Source organism: Acomys minous (assembly GCF_964271855.1).
Source record: "Acomys minous genome assembly, chromosome: 6".
Classification (NCBI taxonomy): domain Eukaryota; kingdom Metazoa; phylum Chordata; class Mammalia; order Rodentia; family Muridae; genus Acomys; species Acomys minous.
This window is the reverse complement of record NC_140487.1, coordinates 27122350-27139371: the sequence shown is the minus strand read 5'-3', so window position 1 is coordinate 27139371 and position 17022 is coordinate 27122350. Positions and strand designations below refer to the sequence as shown.

Sequence of the window (17022 nt, the reverse complement as noted above, 5' to 3'; positions counted from 1 at the left end):
TTGATAGAACATTCTCCCCAGTTCCAGTGCCTGGAACAGTTCATATAAATTTATATGGACCGTTAGAAAATAGGAAGTGCTGGTGGAAAAAGATCATTAAAAAACAAAACAACAATAAAAAAACACACCTATAAAATTCTTGTCACATTCCAAGCAAGTTTAAAGAAAAGCTTCCAAACAATCAGCATGGAACCAGAAAACTAAATACTTATATAATTGTTTCAAGTTCTACATTTTCAATTGTTCAGCCCAGAATAATGGTATACACTAAATCATAGTAATGGATAATCCATTGCTACCTTTTATTATTATAAGTACTTGGGACTTTGACCCTGCCAAGATGCTAAGGGACTTTTAAAATGCCATGCAATGAACCCATCTCTCATATCCAGATTTCAAAGATCATGACAAGGAAAGGCCTAAGGCCATGGATCAAAGAGACATAACTCATAAGGACAATACAGAAATCTGGGCAGGAAGCGATGCCTGCTAAGTTGTGATTCATTTGTCAAGTTACAAACCATCTTTGTTTGAAGGTAGGAGAACTCTAATCAGTTAGTTTTACCGCCTCATTACTATAGTCTCTGAGAAAATACTGTAGCAGGTGAATTATCTCTTTTCTAGGGGACAGAAGGAGGAGTTAAGTTTGAAAGTAGTAGATTAAAAGCTCACCATTGTAAGCACACTGACGGCTGGTTTCTTTTCTTTCTTCTCCTTTTTACTGAAAATACAGCAGAATAATTACACGAAACTTTAAAAATTATTCAAATCCTTGCAATTACTAAATCAATTTATAGAGTTTTTATTAAATGACAATCAAAATCCATGTCGATATTAGTCAATAAAACATACTTGTATGATACTTACAAGGTTTAAATGTAAATATGTTTGCATATATCTTAGAAATCTACCTAGGTGGTTCTAGAAGAGAATTGGGGTTTTTTTTTCCGTTTTTTGAGACAGTGTTTCTCTGTGTAGCCTTGGCTGTCCTGGACTCACTTTGTAGATCTGGCTAGCCTCGAACTCACAGTGATTCGCCTGCCTCTGCCTCCCAAGTGAGAATTGGGCTTTTTATATATTCTTTGTACCTTAGACATCTCTTAACTTTCCGCACACACACTTTTTACAATGAGAAAAACACTCTCTAAAAGGAATGTTTTGCATTTTTGTTCTAAGTACAAAATCATCTATGCTTTTAGGATTGGCCATCTTGATTATCATCTGAGTAATTGTGTCAACATGACATCCTATATATAGACTGAATGTTTTTCTTAACCATTCCTCTTCCTAATAAAGGCCCGTGATGATCAGATGCTGAACACAAGCAGCCTAAGAAATGGAGTAATTAAATCACCCTGTGAGGAAATCTAATTGTGAAAGGGTATCTGCAGCACTAACAACCATTACAGAAAGAAATACAATCTAGAAAAGATGCTCTACGAGGACTCAAAAAGCTGTCCTTAGACGAAAAGGTCAATTCTTATTTTGAACCCAGATTCAAACGACTCCCTAATCCATTTCACTCCATGTGACTGCCACGTAGGATGTAATAGCATACTAACCATCACAAGCCTTATTTTCCTTGTGTAGAAACAATGCTTAAAAAAGAAAGGCCTTACTTTTACATGCATTTTTAAGTTCAAAAAGTAAATTCAGATTCTGCTGACTAAATAACATTTAAGCAAAATCAACATTCAATACCTTTCACAACCGCTCTCCAGTTTTGTTTTTTGGTTTTTTTGTTTGTTTGTTTTTGTTTTTGTTTTGTTTTGTTTTTTTCAGATGCTCACTGAATTTGGACCTCTTTTATTTGGCTAGATTAGTTGGTCATTACCCTTAGGATCCCAAGCTTTTTAAATGTGGATTTTTGTGGCATGACAAGGTCGCATGACAAGTGTTTCACAGACAGAATCATCTTCTCAGGACTAACACAACCAGCCTAAGAAACGGAGTAATTAAATCACCTTTTTCTAAAGAAGAAGGTCAGAGGTGACTTGCATTTGGCTTGATGTTACATGGACAATGGACATACTATACATGAACATCTTCAGGTTTGGGTTCGCCCTATTCTCAGAAAACATGCACTCAGTATCCCAGAAACCAGATGAGAAGAGAGCAATAACCACACATGCTCGAAGCTTTTTATGCTTCCGTTCTCTAAAATGGATACTACTTGGAGTTGTTGTAATAATATCCCAGGCACTAAGTAAGCATTTCCCCACACAGTTTGTAAACAATTCCGAGGGAAGCAAACTTCATCTTTCTTTCAGGAATGAGAAAACTGCAGAAGAGTGGAGTCCCACAGCTGGGACAAAAACCCAAGATTTAAACTCCCTGTAACAGGAATAACATCCAACCTGTAAGACGCATCCTCGGACTTTGAAGATATTGTACAGCATGAAAATGTACTTTTGTGCCAGCTCTCACTCAGGCCTACTGGATTGTTCTCTACTCCCATCATCACAAACGATTTTTACAGAGCAACTTATCAAACATCATTTCAGAGCACTTGTGTAGAGCTTAGGGCCTTGGTTTTGAACCGTAATAGCACAAAACAAACAAACAGACCTCTCAACAAATCACGTCTGTGAAGGACGTATAGAACACACATTCCATGGCGGTTATTATTATTAATCCAGTGGTGATGAGGAGCCCCCTGAGAACTGCTCAAAAACAAAATTCTGTGTGAAGAAGAATCTGTAGGGAAAGCTGGCACCCAAACGAGGATCTGTGGAGGACTGGCCGCCCCATTCCCCTCCACACAGCCTCATACCTACGCAAACGTCTAAGTGCCTGTTAGTTCTTTATACTATTTTTTAAGGCAAAAAATTAGGCTCCACTATGTGTCTTCTTTGCTCATGTAAAGGTTTTGTTATTGAAATATGAAATAACAGGAAAACGTGAAGGCTAGTATATAATTCACCTGGATTCATGAACTACAACATTTGACATTTATCCAGACAAAGAGTACATGCGATCAGTTGTTAAGATTCTGCCAAACTATTAAGCTGCAAACACCATCCTACTCATCTATTCCACTATGATTATCATGTCTAAGCAATGAAGCTCAATGTGGAGATTATTTAAGCTCTAACCCACCAAGTTCCCAAGTGTGCTCTTTGTCTATTTTCTTTACCGAACTCCGATTTAGTCTGAGCTCGTATGGCGGATTTGCTGGTTAGGTTTCTTTAGTAGCTCTTAATCTATAAATCCCCCTTTTGTTGTGACACTGGCTTTTCTGAAGGGACAAAACTGTCCCGTGGTTGAATCTGCTTCAGGCTGAGCACAGACGGAGGTGTGTGGTGGTGAGCAAAGGCTTACAAGCCAGATCTGCCACGGGGAGTGCTTAGTTCTCCTCTCGGTCCTGGTGGACTGAAATGAATCTTAAAGCCGTAAGTCAGCACACTTTGACATGCTTGATGGGTCCATAGGGTTACCTCTGCTTTCGGTCTCAGATGCTATCTGATGTTATTCTTACCTTGTGATCTGCTTGCTTAATACATCCCCAAAGACTTCAGGTTATAGTCACAGGAATGTTAGGTCAGACACAGAGGTAGGTTGAAAATAAGGGTATTATGGGGGCCTGAGATTGCCTATGACAATTTTTAAGTAGGTTCTAGATCTGCAACATTCCTACCTCTCTCTACCATTGAAGTTAATCACACTTGTAATCAGCCATTGTAGAATTTTAAATGTAAGCTGTAGCTTCTTTCTTTCTATGGTAATACAGCCATTTTATATAGAAACAGTCATTGAGAGCTAAACAAAATTGAATTTGGGCCTCTTTTCTTTCTGCCGCAAACATGTGACATCTTACAGAGGTAGTTATTTTATCAGAAGCAAGATAATAGATCACAGCAGAGAGCCCAGGCAGCATATGGCTCAGGTGCATGAGCGATCAACAGTGCTCATAAAGCTGAGGTCATAAAACTAAATGGATGTGAGCAATGGCCGCTCTAGAGGCTGAACAGGAGTCTCTGTCACACACATCTGAAGGACTGCTCCAAGCAGAGCAGTTCCTTCTAAGGGCTGGGTTACACTTCTGAAGACTGAAATAACAACCACTAATCTTTTAGTGCAGTGCTGGAGGCTACAAACTAATTGCTCAAATGTATATAACAGGGCACGTAAAGTATGAAAGTGAAACAATCCGGCTACCTCTTTTTGTCCATCTTCGAGAAGTTCTTGTCTGCTCTTCCGTTAAGGTCCTCTTCAAGCTCCATCACGACCTGGGGAGAAACCACAGTTCAGCTAAATACATGGCCGCGGGGCCCAAAGCTTAAACAGACCTCAGCGCTACTAGGAGCCCAGTGAGAAGGAGCTCTGCCCCATGCTCCCGGGGCTGGCCTGGAGGTAACTCATCCCGGCGATTCCGGGAGCTCCTGGATCACCCCGCCAGCACCGGGTGCTGGGCCTGGATCCGGCTGCCCCGCCCTGCAGGGTCCCCTCCGCCCCAGCGCGCTCCTCCCCAGGCCAGCGACTGGGAGCTGGGCAGCAGGATCCACTTGCGGGGCTGGCGCCGAAAACACTGGCTTGGGGTGGGAGGTGCTGTTCCTGGAGCTCCCAAAACGACTTTGAGCTGTCGCCACTTAGTCCCCACGGACTTCCAAGGCCCCTGCCGCCCGGACTAGGCTCAGACATCCGGAGCACCGGACCCCTCCTGGGAACTACTCACCTCACGTGTGTACCTCGGGCTTTCCTTCGTAGAGTCCGCCAAGGTGCAGAATTTGGAAGAAGTGGCTCTAACTGTAGTGGAGCCTGGGAGGATGGAAGCAGCTGCTCCTGGAAACCGCTGTTTGGCTGTGCCGGGGTTTTCTGAGGGCAGAGGAGTAAACTTCGTGGGCTCAACCTACGCCCAGGCGCAGTCCCGCCCAGCCAGTGAGTTTGACCAGGAGGTTAAACCAGCTCCCGGCCCAGCTTGACTCAAGGAATATTGCTGGAGAAATTGCGAAACAGGTTGGATTTCTACGCGAAATGGGCAGTCTGGTTTACCCTCGCAAATGTCGAGTCAACAAACGCACATCCCGGAATCATCAGAGACACACTTGTAAGAGTCGCATCTCTACATGGTCACGCACTTGTCTATATATAGAGTTGTGAGTTTGTAGATCTGCACTTGGCCTTCTACACGTGACAAAGGTAAAAGACGCATTCTAGGCAGGACAACTAATAGTCAATTAAACTGACTTAAACTAAATAGCCAGTTAAATTTACCCTGCCCATCAGTAAATTCCCCTTCTTTGAAGAACTCTTGAAAAGGCTAAGAGAACCCCTGTGCAGGAGCTTTTCTTCAGTGTTTCAGTTTGTCAGTTATATCGGCTTATACCTTTTATTTAATAAAAAGAAAGAAAGAAAGAAAGAAAGAAAGAAAGAAAGAAAGAAAGAAAGAAAGAAAGAAAGCAGGCAATTTCCAGTATGTAAATGAAGCGTTTTGATGTAGAAATTGTATTTTTAAATATGTAGTATTTTGAAGTTTTAGCTATCAAACCAATGTCCATATTCCTCCAGGGCATTTGGAATTCTTACAGTTCAATCTGGATTGTAAACGTAACTTTTTACATATTACTTTAGTCAGTGTTTCTTTTTGTGTTTACATTTCATATGCTTCCTGAGATTTTCTTCAAACAGACCAAAAGTAAATGGAGTCTTCCCAATTCAGATTCACAGAGCAATTTTAACCCCTCTGAACATTTCACTCTTTTGTAAAACGTAGCTGTTTTGTAACCTCTAATTTTTATTATCTGACTTACACCTATTGCCTCTGGACTTGCTGCAAGTATTGAGAAACAGAAAATCCTGTCATTGTTTCTGCATAATGTGAAAACATAACTTCTCCCTTTGATATTTTTTTCTACCTTTTACCCCAAAATGTACTTGATCTGACTCTTTTGGAAGAGGACATGTAATTGATTTTATGTTTTGTTTGTTTTCTAACAATGCTATAGACTTTCTAACAAGTCACTAGTGTTTTTGGGGGGGTCGGGGGGCGATGTTTGTTTTCCTGTTTTCTAATTGACTGTGCTCATGCATAGCACCTGGCATTTCTGTCTTGTTTTTGCTTCTGCTATTTCAGTACTCTTCCAACTCTGGAGACCGTGTTTCTCACATATTTGGTTCTGTACGCACTTGAAGGAGCAAGAGTAACTAACATTTCTTTAGCACGGGTCATATATGAGAAACTGCACCAAGCACTTGAAAAGAATAAACTCATTTAATCCTCACAGGAACCGATGACATTGCTACTATTACTGTTATTCTTCTTTCCCAGTAGATGAAACAGGTCCACATTTTTTTGCCAAAAACCCCCACAGCTTGTGAGCATCAGACTCAGGACTTGAAAGTCTCCTCATAGCTATCCCACCCTTTTCTTTCCTTCTTTCCTGTGGGGGGTGGGGTGGGTGGATGGGCAGTGTTTCCATATGTATTTCCAAACTGGTCTTGAACTTCAGTGTCCCAATCTAAGTCTCTGGAATGCTGGGATTACAGGCATGCACCAGTACACCTTCACCCTTGGCCACCGTACACTGTAGAGCGTGACCTCAACGCATTGCTTCCATTTTGAGTCTCATGAAACTTTTCACCTTATGACTCGACTTTAGAAAAGCTACACTGCCCCGCTGCTGACAACCATGTCACGTCTAAGAACTTACTAGGTTATGAGGACTGTAGCATAGTACTTCTCTCTACTCACCTTCTGCCTCACTTCTTTTAACCATCTCCCCCAGCACATCAATGCTCCTTTCATTTCAGCTGATTCCCTGCTTCTCTCAGATGACTTGCTGCGGCGGCGGCGGCTGCTGTTTTCACTCTACGCTTTTCTAAATCTCTCTGTATTGAAGACGTGGACCCAATGCAGTTGGATTCAGAGGTTGGGCTTCGGGGAAGTGGTTGGATCGTGGGGCTTGGACCTAATGAATGGATTGGTTCACTGAAGGCTTCCTACGCCAGTGGGCTACTGTGACTAAACTGAAATTTAAAAGGTAGGACTTAGTTCAAGGGAGGTCTTTGGGGGGTCTGTCCTCTGGAGTTATGTTTTGTCCTAGTGTCCCTCCACTGCCCCTCTTCGCTTCCTAACTGCCATGGTATGAGCAGCCATGATGCTCCACTTCCCTAGCCTATGGACTGACATCTCTGGAATCGCCAATCAAAACAGACCTTTTCTCTTTTGAATTTGTTTCTCTGAGATCACAATGATGGAAAATCAGCAGGTTTTCTCCTAAGATTTCTAAATTTTCAGGTTCTTCTTCTAACAACCCTCTTGTAAATTGTGTCTCTTTCCTACATTTCTATAAGAATTTTCTCTGCTTCTCTGAGCTCGTCTATTTATCTACCTTAAATCCAAATCTAATACATCCTGAAAGAGGGACCAAAATTCACCTTGATGAACTTACTTGACCGGAGGCAGAGAAAGACTATAATGCGATCCTAGTGCAAAACAAATGATTCACTTGTGCTAACAATAAAAGGTCCACAATATTACAGTGTCCACCCATTTATGTGTAACTGATTTTTATGTGTGAAGGATGTGACTAAGTGACAAGGACACTGACGACTGCACCTAAGCTCAGGTGAGACTGCTTATTAAAATCCTGCATTAGAAAAATAGCAACTCTTGGGTTGGCAAGACTTCTCAGTGGGTAAAGGCACTTTCCATGAAGGCTGACAATGTGAGTTGAATTCCCAGAACACACAAGAACAGCTCCCCCATATTGTCGCCTGACCTCTATGCACATGCACACAAACAAATAAATAAATGTAATTTTTTAGTTTAAAAAATATATAAGCTTTTAAATTTGGTAATTTCCCAAATGGCTGCTCTGCTACCAGTAGGCCTATAACGTGACCGTCATAGGTCAGGGAAAATGGTGATAACAATAAAAGAAAACTTTAAAATTAAGAGATTTATTAGTGTGCTCTAGGCAGAAATGATTTCTACTCTCCACCTACTCATTAGCTTTTACTTTCAATTTGCCGCTTACTCGTACTTCATATGAGAATGGGTTTCTGTTTTTTGGGACACGCGTAAGGATTAGATATCTTCTTATTAAAATAATACCATGAGGCCAGCTGCGGCCTACTGAGCTTGGACTAGTAGGCGACCTGCCTGCACTGTCTTCACGGTGGTTTGCGGGATTCTCTTTCCGCCAAACATCTCCTCCGAGATCCTTTGGTGTTCTCTCTCAAACTCCATTAGTGACTCCTCCTCCTGAGGAGGCCACTGTCTTCTAAACCTTTTGAGTGAGTGACTTTTAAGTGACTGACCAATCAAAGATAGAACAAAGGAGTAAGGATTTGTGGGGTTTTTTTTGGGGGGGGGGTAGAAGAATGGGTGAGAGCAATGTGGGCTAAGGAAGGCCTCTTCCCGTTTCATTACTTATTGCTGGGTAGCTCTCAACAAAAGTTTGTTTTTAGTGGTGGAACTTAGATGAAGTTTTAAATTTTTAAACTTTTTTTTAAGTTTTCCTACATTAAAAGTGTATTTTTTGATAGTGGAAATGGTAAAACTTATGTTTTAAAAAATTAAGCAGATGAATAAAGCAAAGGGCCAGAATCTTAGCCTTTGTTTCTCAAGACAGTTTGCTCATTATTAAAGCTCATTCATATTTGGGGAAGGTGAAAATTAATGGGCTAAATTAAAAATTGACACTGAAAATTCCTAGGACTCTTTTTTTTTGTAGAGATTTTTCATATATGTGAAAATTTTCCTCATCATATTTCTAAGCAGAGAAAGGGGATAGGGAGAAAAATGAACCAGAACTAGAGATGCACTTGAGATAGGATGGCTGAGGCAGCCGGATGTCTGCTTTGGTTTGACTGCCAACTGTTCATATAACGTGGATACAGTTTCTTCCCAAGCTGATGGCTTCCTATCAACCCCCAAAGACTTAATGAGAAGATCAAAGACCTGAAGCTAACTTTCCAGAGTATGCGCTGTATAGACCCACATGCAGAAGATAAGAGTACAGGAGATCAATTGTGGACTTAATGATCAGACCTTGGGAGAGTTTTCCTTTCTCAGTTGGAATTACACTTCTTTTATGCTAAATGAACATGCAGCACATGTAGTAAGTTAGGTAACCTTAGAGACTACATTCCGTTAATGGCATTACTTTATGTTTTAAAACATACCCAAGCAAATAGATGAACTTTAGCAGAGGAGTTATTTTGTTATTGATCCTTTACTTAATATTATTGATTATTATATAGTGAGCACTTGGTTAGATGCAGATGACACAAACAAGCGCAAATACCTTTATACTGTTTGTGGGGCGAGGAGCTGGGAGCTGAAAAATCATTAGGGTAATCTTAGCATATGGGCCAAGTGCTTGGTTTTTACTTTTCCAAATCAAACCAAACTTATTCATCTAAGTTACCACTATCCATTCCAGAGTAAATACTCAAGGGAATTGCATGCCTATCGACATCAGTGTTGTCTGCCAAAAGAAGGTGATGTAAGCTTCTTTTTTTTTTAAATATGTTTTCAGAGTCTACTGAAATACACCTTCAGTTGAGTGATGCCAATAGTAAAACTTGCCTTTTTCTAAAGATATAGAAGCAAGAGAGAATTTAGCGTGGTACTAGAAACTATGGATGTTAGTATCAAACTGGGTCTCTGGTCTCTGGTCTCTGGCTGTCTCAAACTCCTTGGTTCTGTTGATCCTTGTACCTTGGTTTCTGGAGTAGTTTGGGCAACTGGCAAAAGACTAGGTAAGTTATGGTTATTCAACACTGGGAAAATTATTTTTTGAAACTCAAATTCTCCATTTGTAAAATAACTCATTGAATAAAAAACCAGTTGTTTAGTACCTGAATGATTCAGCTCTCAGGTGGTTGCTGTGCTGTTGCCATTGGTAATATACTAGTGATTAATTTCATTAAGAGTTTCAATTCAAAATGAGATATGAGCTGGGCATGGTTGTGTACACTTGTAACATTTAGGAGGTAAACTCAAGATCAGTAGCTCAAAGGCAGCAATGCAGGGGTGCACACCTTTAATGCCAACACTCAGGAAGCAGAGGTGGGCAAATCTCTGAGTTTGAGGACAGCCTGCTCTACAGAGTGAGGTCCATGACAGCAAGGGCTACCCAGAGAAACCCTGTCTCGAAAAACCAAACCAAACCAACAATAACAAGAGCAACAAGCCACAACCAGCTCAAAGGCAGCCTGGGATACATAAAGGACCATGCCTCAAAACTCATGATAAATAAAATAATATAGTGTTCTTACACCCTTAGTAAATATGTTCGAAAGGCACGTTCCTTAGACATCCAATTCATATTCAGTAGTAGCAGTCCTAGTGCATCCTATTTCTTTCTTACCTTGGTTTATAGCCAAACCTTTTACCCTCAGACATCAGCACTAAGAAATGCCTGATATAAATATAACATTATCTCTAAAGGTTTTTTTTTTTTAAACTCTTGGCAGAGTTCATGAAAAGCATCATTTCCTGTTTAGTTTTTTCAATTGCTTTATGATTCATAGACTTTGAACTTGCCTAATCTCAAACGAACTTTCTCTTGAGAACAAGGTTAATTCAGTTCAACGAGTCAGTGTTCATTAATTTTTTTCCAGTTTTTCTGTTATTTTGAATGATATAACTATTAAAAATATGCTTCCATAAGTTAAAAATATTCTATAATGTGGATTCATTGTTGCTTATATCTCATTTTAAAATGGAAACTTGTTAGTAAATACTTTTTTTTTTTCAGTTTGTATAAGGACTTTACTCATTCGTTCAACAATGCTAACAACTGAGTACCTCCTAGATTTTATTCACTGTCCTTGAGAGCACAGTATCTAATGACAAGCAAACAGAAACCTCTTCTTGGGTGTTTTGGTTACTATGTCTAGGCAGTGAGACTAAAGTTTACTAAGTGTTTCAGTATGTTCAAAGGTAGAAAGTGTTCTGAGGACAAATGGAAAAGGGGAGGAGACTGATGGCAGTAGGTGGAGGAAGATACCAGACTTAATAGTACGGTCAAAGGAGACCTCACTGAAGAAGTGACATTTAACCAAGATAGGAAAGAGCTGGGGACAGTTTTGAGTGGTGTAGTTACGATCTTGGAAATCTTCAAAAATGAACTCTTAACCCTGTTTAACATGGATTCTACTATAGGATGTTTCTCACATACCAGAGTTTCTAGATGTTTCAGTTTGGAAAAGAATGGAGAGGTCATCCTATGCAGTTCTGCATTACACTGACTCTCTGAATTGTTAAAGAACCGATGCTACCCAATCAAGAGAGGAAAAACAGCTAGGTTAGCAACCTAGGTTTTCTGTCTTAGAGCTTGCTGCTCTAATGGGCAGATTTCAGCCTGGCAAATGTGGGATATGTTTTGGAAGGACAGGGCAGTCCCATTCTGCGGTTGTTTCCTTTTCAAGTTTCTCTCGTCTTGGCTTTACTCTTGCCACTGACCAGACAAGCCAGCCCATTTTCCTTGCCGTGCCTCAGGATCCCCTAGAAAGGCTGTCAGTACCAGAAGGTAGACCATAAGGCAGATAATCTATTCATTCTTCCAATGTCTGCCTCCGTGTACCTAAGATTCCAACTCTGGACAACAATGGTCAGAAGTTTAATGCACAATACTTTAAAAGAATGAAAGAAAAGCCAGGCATGGTGGCACATGCCTATAATCCCAGCGCTTGGGAGGCAGAAGCAGGCAGATAGACGTAAGTTTGAGGCCAGCCTGGTCTACAATGTAAGTGCAGGACAGCCAAGGCTACACAGAGAAACCCTGTCTTGAAAAATGGTATTTAAAAAAAAGAAAGAAAGAGTGAAAGAAATGTTCCTCATTACAAGTAGCTATTTTATTCTAGTGATAAATTATCTCTAAAATATATGAAATAATATTATCATAGAAAATGAAGGATGATGTTAACTACAGTACTCTAAAATAAATTATAAAACTTTTCACTTATCCTGTGACGTTCCTGACATCATAAATAAATTCTGATTCTTATCTTTCAAAGAGGGGAATTCTGTAAATCTGCGAAACATCTGGATGTGAAGTCTCTACTGTTTGACAATGTTCTACAACTTTGTTGCTACTGTAGCCCTACTTACTGCACATTAAGCTGCCGTGTGTTTATGTAGGAAGAAGCTATAGTATACAGTTGATACTGTACTATCACATTAAACTTTGTTCCTTGTATTTTACTTGACCGCTGTAGAGTATAGTCTCATAGTTCTCTTCAAACCTAGCATGCTGTCTGTATTGCCATGCCACCATACGGCAAGAACAATTATTCTAGAGTCAAGTTTTCCTCTTTCGCCATCAACCTGTTCTTCTTTAAAACAATTCGATGTAGAAGTTATGTTATATGGGGCTGGAGAGATGCCTCAGCTGGGGGTGCTTGCTGTGCGAGCATGAGGACCTGTGTTTGGTCCCCAGTACTCCTGTAAGAAAGTTAAGTGATGAGTGGGCACCTGCCATCCTTGGCTTGGGAAGCAAAGATAAGCTCTAGGAGTTGGTGGCCTGCTGGTCTACCTGAATCAGGAAGCGTCAGGTAGCGTCCGTGAAAGACTCTGTCTCCAGAAATAAGGTGGAGAACAATTTAGGAAACCACCGAACACTGACCTCTGGATTTTACATGTATACCCAAACCAATGTACCCACCTTGACCTCTGGATTCTACACATGTGCCCCTAGAACACATGCCCGTATGTGTGCACTGCCCACAAATTTGTAATTCTGCGATCCATTTCTTTAGCTACTTCTTAATGGTTCCTCAGCTTCCTAATCAGAGTTGAGTTTTTTTTTTTTTTTGTTTGGTTGGTTTTTTTTTTTTTTTTTTTCATTTATAACATGGCATTTCAGTGCAGGACCATCCGGAGTTTTGACACTTTTCCTCAGATCATTTAAGGTTATTTTAATTTGAATGAAAATGTCCCCCATAAGTGCATAAGGAGTGGTATTATTGGAAGTACAAATGATAATTTCATAATTAAAGTACTCTAATAGATGAAATGTCATTTCCTATAGGTCAAGATAGTTACAGTAGGAATGCCCTTGCTGGAGGAAATGTGCTATTAAGAGTGTGGGCTTTGAGGTTTCAGAAGCTTAAGCCAGGCCTAGTGGCTTGCTATCTCTTCCTGCTGTCTGCTGATCCTGATGGAGACCATGTCTGCCTGTTTGCCACCATGCTTCCCACTGTGATGACAACTATGAGGACCAAACCTCTGAACTACAGCTCCAGGTAAATGTTTTCCTTTATAAGAGTTGCCATGGTTATGATGTCTCTTTACAGCAATAACACCCTAAAACAAAATTGTAGTTCGAAATGTATCACTTCTTGTTATGAAGACACTTTAAATTTTCTGCATCAACATGCCAAGGAAAGCTATTTGTATCGTGAAGACTTCAACCTATCATGAACAAGCAGTTATTATTCTCAAAAGTAAAATTTGGCCTTCCACAATTAATAAACTATTGTATATTAAAACAATTTGATCAGCAGGTTCTGAGTTAGTTACTGGATGACTCAACACTCCAGGTGGCCTTGGGGCATGGTAAGATTGGTAATTAAATTCAGAAAGATGTTGTCATAGTCTCGAAATGGAATGTATTACTAGCAGTCTGGGAGCAAGGGCATGGACCTTACTCTCGGTGTCAGTGTTGTACAGTGTTATATAGTCCTTGATGTTCTGTGAAATATAAACTGAGAAAATGTCTGGTGTGCTGATTCATGATTGTGAAGTACTGTATCTCAGCCGGATGTCTACCTAAAGACATATCATGACTGACAGAGCAGGTGGAGACATAGGCAAACTATCACATTTATATTGGGTGGAAATGCATATGTGTTATCTAGTTGCACAAAGGGCAATCACTTGCTGCCACGGGCATAAAGGTACTTTGGGTAAAGGCACATCTCACATGGATGAATCTCTAGGATATACTAAAAACACCAAAAAACAACTAAGTTTTTAAGGCTGATCAGTCCAGAATCTGTTTGACTTAGACTTCTGTTAGGTTTTTTTTTTTCTTTCTTTCTTTCAACATATACTGATCCTGAATGTTTGTTCCTGGCAATTATATGTCTTAAGAAGTTCTGGAGTATTTCCATTAAGATTCATTATATGTAAATTTAAAACTCAAATATTCAAGGAAAGTACAATTTCTGGTTCACTAGGCAAACTTTACCTTCGCTGTTTGAAACAGAGAACAATTTCTTTCAATGGATTCAATCCTCAAAAAATTCCAAGTGTGTATACTTTTATCTTTTATTTTGGCTCTTTTGTAGTACATTTCCAGAAATGGCTATATTATTATTATAAAAATGCCTTGCCTCAAATATAAAGTCTAAGTTTTCTTAGTAACTCAACATCTATAAAAAGAAAATTACCAATGTAGAAAGGTTTCTTCTTTTCTAAGATCTTATGAAATTTAATTTTTATAACTTATTCCAAGGTTCATAGTAATATTTAATATCTTTTCTTTCCTTTATCTTCATTTTGACCAAACAATTCTAAATAATCTTACTTTGTAAAGCTAAGTTTCTGCCCCAAATGAAAAACCTAATAAATGAAAAATAAAGTGTGATGCTTATGTTTTACAGATAACAGCATTTCTTAGTTTATGACATTTCAAGGTTCATGAGTGACCTTGCATCACAAAATATTAGAATAAAGATATTTAAGGTATTTGTTGAATAAAGAGAGTGTTGCAGTCTAACATAAAACATACTAAGATGTGTTAAGATTCAGACATTTTGGTCTTTTTATTTTTGCTTATTTGTTTCTTATCTGTCACACTATAACTTGATAAAGAAAGTTCAGTACCCTCTCCAATTTTATAAGCCTCAAAAATCTATGCACACAGTACAGGCCTTCATAATCACTGGCTGATTTAAGGTGTAGAGTATGTCTAGGTGACTGAAGGTAACAGAGGCCTAGGAATTATGTAGGTAAATATAGAAAGTTTTCTAGAACAATCTACCCTTACCTGTTATTTCAATCCCTTCTCATTCAAAACTAAGCCTCGCTTACATTACTAGAAGGACTAATTTGACCATAAGATATTCCAGTGACATCAAGCCTAAAAGGCACTTTGAACTCTTTTGCATGATAATGGCTCCTGAATTTTGGGTTCTATTTCCTGTTACTGTGGTAGGGTACCCAAGACCCAGGGAAAAGAAAAAGAAAGACTAGCATGTAGGCCAGTCTATACATAAACTTGATCATATATCTTTTGTAAATCTTTCCTTGCTTAGTAAGCCATCCCAGAGACCTTAAAGGAAGGACAGAGGTCACCACATAGTTTAGTGTCTTGCTATACCCCCCCAAAGGGCCTTATCTTCCTTAAAATCTAAAGGCACCCACATTTAATCTCAGCACTTAGAAGGCAGAGGCTGGTGGATCTATGGGAATTCTAGGCCAGTTTGGTCTACAGAGTCAGTCCAGGACAGGCAGGGCTCTTGTTACATAGAGAAACCTTCTCAAAAAACCAAAGCAAACCAAACAAAAACAAAACAAAAACTTGAAGGTTTAAAAATAAACAATAAAATAAAGCATATACAGGGGACAAAGAATCAAGAGTTATCTGCCCAACCAGCTCCGTTACCCTCTGCGCTTCTTTGTGAATGTTGGTTGTACTCTTTGCTTGAAGTGGTGCTTTTCTTATGTCCACAGGTGAGCATCCTACTCAAGAAATCCTTTTTCTTTTAAACCTCCTATGATACCCATCTAAAGCCAGTAGTTCCCTCTTTCCCACTTTTTCTTTCTCTTTTTCTTTTTATTTGTTCACTTTACATCCTGATTGTAGTGACCTCCTAGCCCCACCCTCCTTCCTTCATCCCTCCCCTCTCTTCCTCCCCTGAGAAAGGGGAAGCCTATCATCTGGCCCCAGCCTATCAAGTCTCCTCTGGCCTGCCTGTAATCCTCTTCCTCTGTGGCCTGGCAAGGCTGTCCTGCCAGGAGAAAGTGAGCTCCAGAGTCCATGTCAGAAGTAGGCCCTATTCCCCATATTATGGGACTTTTTTGTGCTTTTTCTTTTTAAAAAGAGTCTCAAGTTAAAGATGACCTTGAATTTCTGATCCTCCTGCCTCTATCTCCTGAGTCAGGGCTGGGAGCACAGGAGTGTGCTACCACACCTGGTTAATAAATCTTAAATCCACGCCTTATGCATTCTAGGCAGGCAAGTACTCTACCAACTGGGCCACAGCCTTGCCCTTGTCAGTGTTTTTAAATTATTGATGCCAGTGTTTGTGTTTCTCACCTGTCTACCAAAAATTCAATGGGTGAAAGTATTTTATTCATTTGTGTAATCCCAATGTAATACGTGCATGATAAATGATGAGTATGTAAAGTAAAAGACGAAAAATTGGAAAAGAAAAATCAATGCTCATTTCACTGACTTCAGAACAGTAAACGAACACTTATTATGTGTCAAGTATATTTAGCACATTAATGAACAAGGCATGTATTATTCCCTTTAGGAGTTTAAAAATTAGTAAGTAAATATAAAAAGTAAATAAATACATGTTTGAAATATATATTGAGATGGAGATAAGTGCTATGGAGACAAAGCAATAAAGGAAAATAAGGACAGCCCTATTGTTATTTATCTTCCCTTCCCCAACTAAAGCTTCCTCCTTCCCATATCATCTTTCGAATCACTTGTACTCTGCTACTTCTCTCTACACTGTCCCCTGCCATGGTCTCGTTCTGTCTTCCTGGATTCTGCAGTTGCTTCAAGATATGTAATCACATCACAGGATTTATATGCAGGAACTGCAGATAAAAGAGGCCATGCAGCAGTCTTTGTGGATCTGAGTTACCTCAGTCAGTATACTCTTTTCTAGCTCCATCCATTTACATTAGAAAGTCCTTTCCTGTACCTATGTTCTGTAGGGCAATACCTAAATTTTCTTCTGGTAGTTTCACTTTTCACACTTATATCCATTTGGAGTTACTTTTTTGGTGCAAGGTGATAGATATCTGGGATGACAATGTTTCCTCCAAGAGCTACAGACTACCTGATAAACCCCTAAAACCAAGCATGAGAAACCTCCTTCTGAGAT

General features: G+C 39.6%; 1 protein-coding gene across 4 annotated transcripts in view; it reads right to left on the bottom strand.

The window, feature by feature from the left end:
• The window catches only part of LOC311599507 (ATP-dependent translocase ABCB1), a 158517-nt gene that overhangs the window by 72394 nt on the left and 69101 nt on the right, over nucleotides 1–17022 (bottom strand). For 3 of the 4 annotated variants that reach the window (XM_084785425.1, XM_084785428.1, XM_084785426.1), the window contains 3 exons: nucleotides 4676–4815; nucleotides 4159–4229; nucleotides 673–721 (listed from right to left, as the gene is read on the bottom strand). In XM_084785425.1, coding sequence (XP_084641551.1) covers nucleotides 673–721; nucleotides 4159–4223 — 114 coding nt within the window. In that variant the 5' untranslated portion in view covers nucleotides 4224–4229; nucleotides 4676–4815. Of the gene's footprint in view, nucleotides 1–672; nucleotides 722–4158; nucleotides 4230–4675; nucleotides 4816–9251; nucleotides 9271–17022 lie in introns of those variants that run through there. The other variant, XM_084785427.1, reaches the window with a different exon arrangement.